General features: G+C 40.6%; 1 protein-coding gene across 5 annotated transcripts; it reads left to right on the top strand.

The window, feature by feature from the left end:
- Positions 1 to 682: 682 nt before the first annotated feature.
- LOC145442714 (uncharacterized) lies at positions 683 to 6,741 on the top strand. Of its 5 annotated transcripts, XM_080320699.1 has the most exons (5): positions 1,027 to 1,820; positions 1,884 to 1,922; positions 1,981 to 2,016; positions 2,081 to 2,120; positions 2,185 to 6,741. In XM_080320699.1, the coding sequence occupies exon 5, from the start codon at positions 2,185 to 2,187 to the stop codon at positions 6,025 to 6,027; it is 3,843 nt and encodes a 1,280-aa protein (XP_080176825.1). In that variant the 5' UTR covers positions 1,027 to 1,820; positions 1,884 to 1,922; positions 1,981 to 2,016; positions 2,081 to 2,120; the 3' UTR covers positions 6,028 to 6,741. The 5 variants fall into 5 exon arrangements, with proteins under 5 accessions (XP_080176826.1, XP_080176827.1, XP_080176825.1 ...); XM_080320698.1 differs by having other exon boundaries at positions 1,027 to 2,016; XM_080320700.1 differs by having other exon boundaries at positions 683 to 2,120.
- The last annotated feature ends 385 nt before the right edge of the window (positions 6,742 to 7,126 follow it).

The following is a 7,126-nucleotide window of genomic DNA, read 5'->3' as shown; positions in this document are numbered from 1 at the left end:
TCATTTATAGAATTAACCACGTGTTATAAAACAGGTTAACAGACTTTGTATAACGCTGATGATCCGTGCGAACAGACTTGGTTGGAAGTAGACTTTACAGGAATTCTGTAGGAAATTACACCATTCACAAGTGGTAAATAACACGAATGAATTTTCTTCTTACCCAGTCACTTATCAATGTACTGTAGTGAGTATTCAAGATGTCTGTTGTTAAATCTCTGTACAATGCAATCGAACGAATGTCGCTTTTCATCGCTGCAATGCTTATGACACTAAACACACCATTCCAGTCGATACCGTATGATCGAATCGAGTTAACCAACGCGGTAAAATCACACTTTCGAACACGATTCACGTTTTCTCCATGTACATAGAAATCTAGCACTCTGTGGATGAATTTTTCCGTTTCGCTCAAGGTGGGGGTTGTTAAGTTATGATAATACAGAAGGTAATTCTCAATAATCACACTAGTTGCCATAACGAGTAACTATCAACTGAAAAAGTAAACTATGACACCACGAGGTGTTAAAATGGTGAAATATACCTCTCGATCACCTAGAAAGAAGAGGTCTGTGTTAGCGTGTGAAAAATTAAATCTATAAATAGACACCACCGAGATTCGGTTGTTATACTTCACTGTCGCAGACATAAACGTTGGAGCAGTTAGATTAATTATTATACAATGGCCGAGGTTCAGATAGATAATCTTGATAAATTTGGTTATGAACCAAATGCATTTGAATCGCAATTTGAAGAGAATGCGGATATCTTTGACGCGATTAATCCTGGTGATCTGATGACGCCTGATTTAAGGGTTGAATCCACAGAACGAGACTCTACAACAACGATCGAAATGCAACCAAACCATGCAGATATAGCGCACCAGGCGTGGCTGAAGTCGGGTCAACTAGCTAGAGAAAGCGCGATTAATGATCTCACGAACTTGGTGACGACCGCGTGTGTACCAACCGATGAGGCAGCCGTTAGCATCAAATTACTGAGTACTGAGAAGCCGTCGACTTCTGGGGTGACGTTACCACGCTCCGCTGAGTCGCTATCAAGGGTTGATTCTCCTAAATCTGCATCAACCGGGAAGAGGGTTCGAAAAAGAACAATATCGACGACGGTGGAATTAGGCATACCACCGGCTAAACAGCTTCGTAAAGTGAAATTGAAAAATTCGAGTCGTACCGAACCCAGACAGAAGGCTGGCAAGAAACCTGTGAAGTCTAAAACCGTGAGTGTTTTAAAAGATGACGACGATTTTCGCGACGATACGAGGGGTAAGAAGAAGCAGGAAGAAAAACTATGTCAATACACAGTTGACAAGATGATCAGCCACCTCCAGACTATTGATGTTGTTAAGCCGCATTTGGGTTCAATACTATGCTATGTTGACTCATTGATGGATAAAAAAAATTTAACAGTCACAAAGCTCATGACTGACATCAAACGACTGCTTGCTGTCAAGGGTCAGCGTTGGAGTCTTGATGATATTCAACCTGAATTAAATACCGCAACCGACGAGTACTTGCATCGACTTCTAGAGATTAGAACGAAATTGAAGTATAATTTGTGATTGTACTAAATGATTTTCATTGTTGTGAGTGTGTATTCTCAATTTCTGTTTTCCGTTTCAGATTTTACATTAGAGCCATAAATAAACAATAGCTTCTGAAAGCGCAACCACTAGTGGCGCTGGCGCTCTTGTAATCTCGAATCAGCGGTTTAAGTCTTTCTCTCCGGGCGTCGAGCAGCGAACAACGTGACTGACTGTCTGGGTATATTCGAACGCGGATCGCTGGATAAGGAGTTAATTAGTAAGTTATTCGGTATGACTACTTTGATTTATGAATATAATATGTTATTCGTTTATCCTACAGACAAAACAAGCGTCGAAATTGAAGTAAAGAATTGCATAGGTAAGTTATTACTGTTCAGAACTAGTGAACATGATGTAATTATCTATGTTGTTGACAGACGGAGCAAACTCAAGTTGAAAACACGAGTCTACTGGTAAGTTATCTGCTACAACACTATGTTAGCGAACATAGTATGATGTGTTGCTTGTTTTATTAAGCATAAAGAATCCAGGAAGACACCGGTGAAGAAACTAGATTGTAAGTAAGACTAGTTTAATGTTCCCCAAGTGCTGAATTTGACCGGGTGTTATCAATTTTACAGATGAGTCGACGACGGAGAAATCGCGTTCGCGAAGAAGAGAATGCACCACCAGAGATCGGTGACGAACGCCAAGAAGTTGTAAATCAGAACTGGCAAGCGATAAAATCGTATGTAGTGAATGAGAGTCGGCGCGTGTATAATATTCGAATCATCGATCGTGAGCTATCAGATGTTTTCCGTGATATCCAAGTGATATTTTTCTCAGAGTCACATACCTTTAAAGTGAACTACGCACATGCCTTCATTTTATATCACACTGAGACTCTGAGATTTCGTTATTTTCATGCGTCGGCAAACATCGATAGTGTATTAGAAACACCGGCGCTAATTTCGACATTACCTGAATTCGATGAATTTGTTGAATCTATTCGCTTGGAATCCGCACTTGATTTGTTACAAAACTCTCGACCAGACACAAAGTCACTACCAGTCTGTCTGACTAATGTACAGTTTTATGTATACCCTACGGGTCATTTACTGATTGGTTGTGTTGGTATTAAGCTACCGACATGGCTTACAAAATCGAAATGTGTCATGACAATGTTGCGTCGAAAAAACGGTACGAGACACAATGACAATTTATGCGCTTTTCACTGTATTGGTCACTCACTAGGAAAGGGTGGAAAAGCACTGGCTCAACAGTTCACTTCGGTGTACGGTGTAAATGTAGAATCTGGTGTGACTCTTGATATGCTGGATGATATCGAGGATTTGTTTAATGTTGCTATATTCGTGTACACCAAGACCGAGGGTAAAGCTAGCGCCCTCCGACGTAGTACATTTGAAGGGAGACCTGTGTACTTACATTTAGAAAATGCACACTTCTGTCTCATTACTGACATGAGGAGGTATATAGTGACCTATAAATGTGATGTTTGTCTACGATTGTTTAATTTGCAGCATGAATTGACCAGGCACAAATGTGCAACGGGTCCCGTTGAAGTGTTTCCGGGTGGCGTGTATACACCTCCTCTGAACATCTTTGAAAAACTTGATCTAGAAGGGGTGTTTGTTCCTCATCAGCTTCGTTATTTCAAATACCGTATCGCGTTCGACATAGAGAGCATGTTTGAAAAGTGTGATATTCCAGATTCCTCCAAAACTACATGGGAGTGCAAACATATCCCCATTTCTGTTAGTATATCATCTAATGTGGAAGGGTTCTTGGAACCTCATGTAATTGTCTCGAACGGTGACCCAAACGACTTGTGTGCGGAAATGGTTGATCATTTTCATGATATTCAAAGTGAGTCATTCAGATTGTTACAGATGGAATATCAACACTACTTGGACATGCTCGAAACTAAAATTACCGAAATGAAAGCACTCGATCCTTCCGAGAAAAAAATACCTCTTGAACGTTTACAAGAGGAGTTTATGCGATATTTAAAACAAATCCCTGTTTTGTCGTTCAATGGCGGTCGGTATGACTTGAACTGTCTCAAAGAGTACTTGATGGGTTTACTCGTTAATGAAAATCTGAGTGTATTGAAGCGCGGTAACAACTTCCTCTCGTTGACAACTAACAGACTGAAATTCTTAGACATTGTAAATTACTTGGCACCCGGGTTCTCGTACGATGCTTATTTGAAAGCCTTCAAATGCAGCGCCGCTAAAGGTCATTTTCCGTATGAGTTTCTGACTAGTTTGGAAAAGCTAGATTATACGAGTCTACCTAGCCACAGCGACTTTTACAGCTCGCTAAAAGGTCGTAATATATCCACAGCTGAATATGAAAACTGTTTGAAGGTTTGGAATGATAACAAAATGACTACTTTACGTGATTATCTCAAATGGTACAACGCAATCGATACTCACTACTTCATTGAGGGGTTAGAAAAACAATTTCAATCTTTCAAAAGTCAATTCAGTGTGGATATATTCAAAGAAGCCGTCTCCCTACCTGGGGTTGTATCAAGACATCTTTTTAATAGCATTCCGCGTGATTTCACCTTGTTCAATGATAAACACCAAGATCTGGTTTCGCTATTCAGAGACAATTTAGTGGGTGGACCATCGGTCATTTTCCATCGATATCAAAAACAGGGTGAAACTCGAATCAAAGAATTTTTTTACAAGGAAAACGCTCAGATTACCCAACATGTAACAGGTCTGGACAGCAATTCGTTATACCTTTTTGCTTTGAGTGAACCTAGTCCAACTGGTTTCCCGGTACATTGGCAACCACTCGATGCTGAGTGTACTAAATTCAAACCTGTAAAGACCGCACCGAAATGGGGGGAGACAGCAGCTCAATGGTTAAACTGGTATTCGTATATTCACAATGTACATGTCCACCATGCTTTTAATGGACCTGAAATCCGCGTAGGAGCCCGTAATTACCCCGCTGATGGGTTCTATCGTAATTCAGCTGGTCAAGGGGTAATCTTGTCTTTTCTTGGGTGTCATTTTCACGCGCATCAATGCAGATTTGGCTGTGATGACCTGGAACGTCGAGAACGAACTAAACGTGTTCATGATTATTACAAAAGCCTCAATTATCAAGTCGTATGTAAATGGGAATGCGACTGGCGCACGGAGAAACAGGAAAATCCTGATATTGCGCGATATCTTAACGGAATTCAACCGCAATTAACTCGAGCCAAGTCTGTCACCGCGCATAAATTGATGGAGATGGTAATGACCGGTAAATTCTTTGGATGTTTATTCGTCGATATTTTTACACCAACGCATTTGCAAAGGAAGTTTGTTGAACTATGTCCGATATTCAAAAATACGATGGTGTCTCGCGAGCATTTGACAGGTCACATGAAGCAGTTCGCAATTGATCGGAAATTGCTCACCAAACCCACGCGCATGTTAGTTGCTTCATACTGGGGTAAGAAAATCTTGTTGACCTCTGACTTGATCAAGTGGTATGTAGAGCACGGGTTGATTATATCAAAAATTCACGAAGCGGTCGAATTCACAAAAAAGACCTGTTTTGACAACTTTGCGAGAAATGTCTCGGACTGTCGACGAGCTGGGGACCGTGACCCTAACCTGGAGATCATTGCCCTGACACAAAAATTAGCCGGAAATAGCAGCTATGGCCGGGTCTTAATGAACCCGCGTAAATTCAAACGAACCACCTTTTGCGATAAAAGTGAATTGGATGTCAATGTTGAGGATCGTTTTTTTGTGAAATTTGAAGAGTTGCACGCTGATCTATTTGAAATAACGAAGCGTCCAAAAACGATCAAGTGGGGTAACTGTATTCAAGTGGGATTCTGGGTCTATAACAATGCTAAGCTTAAGATGCTCTCGTTTTTTTATGACTGCTTGTGTAAATATTTCCGCGACGAGTGCTTCATGCTATTATTGATGGATACTGATTCTTTCTATCTCTCGCATTCGGCACCATTCGATGACATTCTTATCCCTGAGAAAAGAGACGAATTTTATCTTGAATACGAGAACTGGTTTCCGCGGTATTTTTGCAACAACCACCGAAACGAGTTTTTGACTGATCCAGTTTCTTTTGACCGGTCGAGACAGTGTTGCAAAGATACGTACGCGTATTACCTTCGACAACCAGGCTTGATGAAAGTGGAATATGAAGGTGGTACATCTTTCTGTGGACTCCAATCCAAAAATTACTTTTGTGATGGACCAAAGAAAAAATTCGCGTCTAAAGGTCTTCAGAAATCTGACCAAATTGATTTCAACACTTTTCTGGATGTCTTGACATCTAGGCAATCAGCCGGTGGGGTGAATAAAGGGTTCCGGTGCAGAGATGGGGGTGTTTATACGTACGAGCAACAGCGTAAAACATTATCCTATTTCTATGCCAAACGTAGAGTACTTGAGGACGGTGTGTCAACCCTACCGTTGAAGGTGTAATTGCGTGTTATTGTATTTTATTTGTATATTTTGTGTGTCTGCTATTATTATGATTTAATTGTACTTTTTATGTGGTAATGTGTCATTTGTTTTCCAGATGGATAACGCTATTTCATATATTGAGTCAGTAATGTCAGAATTGGATTTGAATAGTTTGCACAAAGAGACGATTGAACTGGAGCAGGAATTAACACAACTCTCGATTCACGGTACCGACGACAACTCGCAAGACCGAGCGATACCCGATCGATCCAAGGCGCGCCGTCAGGAACTAGACGAGAAATGGATCCGTGTCCGAAGTGTCTGCATAGAAGCACTACTTCAACTACAATTCCCTGATCGGAAGACACCGAGTGATAACCACATCCTATTCAACAGAGCAAAGCTGACAAATTATGTGGTCTTGGGAAAAAATTGTTCGTGGATACCGCTTTTCGGTCACGAAGAGAGACAAGCCTACTTGAGAACCCGCAAGCGACATCGAAAATTCCAATTTTTCCTTGATCAACATCGAGTTGCAAACAGTTTGAAACGAACTCGTTCTGACTCTGAAAGTAGCGATGCTACAACCGATGATTTTTGCAAACATGATTCCCTTGGTCATTGTGAACATAATCTTGTGGTGAACACTGATAGTTTTAGGTGAAACTTTGTTTACAATCTGTGGGTGTTTTCTAAATGTCAACTTGTAACTAAAACATTTTAGTAACAACATTTTCTGATATCTGTGTCTTGTTTTTACAGATGGCAAGTGATTACATAATAACTGTTCTGGAGCAAGCAGGTCTGACTTGGTTACATGAAAAGACACTTGTACAACGCCGCGATCATGTACACTTCGTGGAGCTGTATTTGAATCGAGAGATATCGCATGAATTATACGAACAACGCGTATCGACACAACATAAAGAATTGAAAGAGTGTTCAAAAGGTGAGATCTATAGTTGTTATAGTAACACTGTTAGATTTTAAAGCGCTATGAATCCTCTCGTGTTATGAATCCTCTTATGTGATTTATTATTTTACAGATTGGGATCAGCTGCTTGACAACCTGAATAAAGCGTTCGTAACACTACAACTTCCACTGACGAAATTACGA

This window comes from Botryllus schlosseri, chromosome 7, assembly GCF_051294905.1.
Source record: "Botryllus schlosseri isolate E-star chromosome 7, Bs_hap1, whole genome shotgun sequence".
Lineage (NCBI taxonomy): Eukaryota > Metazoa > Chordata > Ascidiacea > Stolidobranchia > Styelidae > Botryllus > Botryllus schlosseri.
This window is presented reverse-complemented; position numbering and strand designations above follow the sequence as displayed.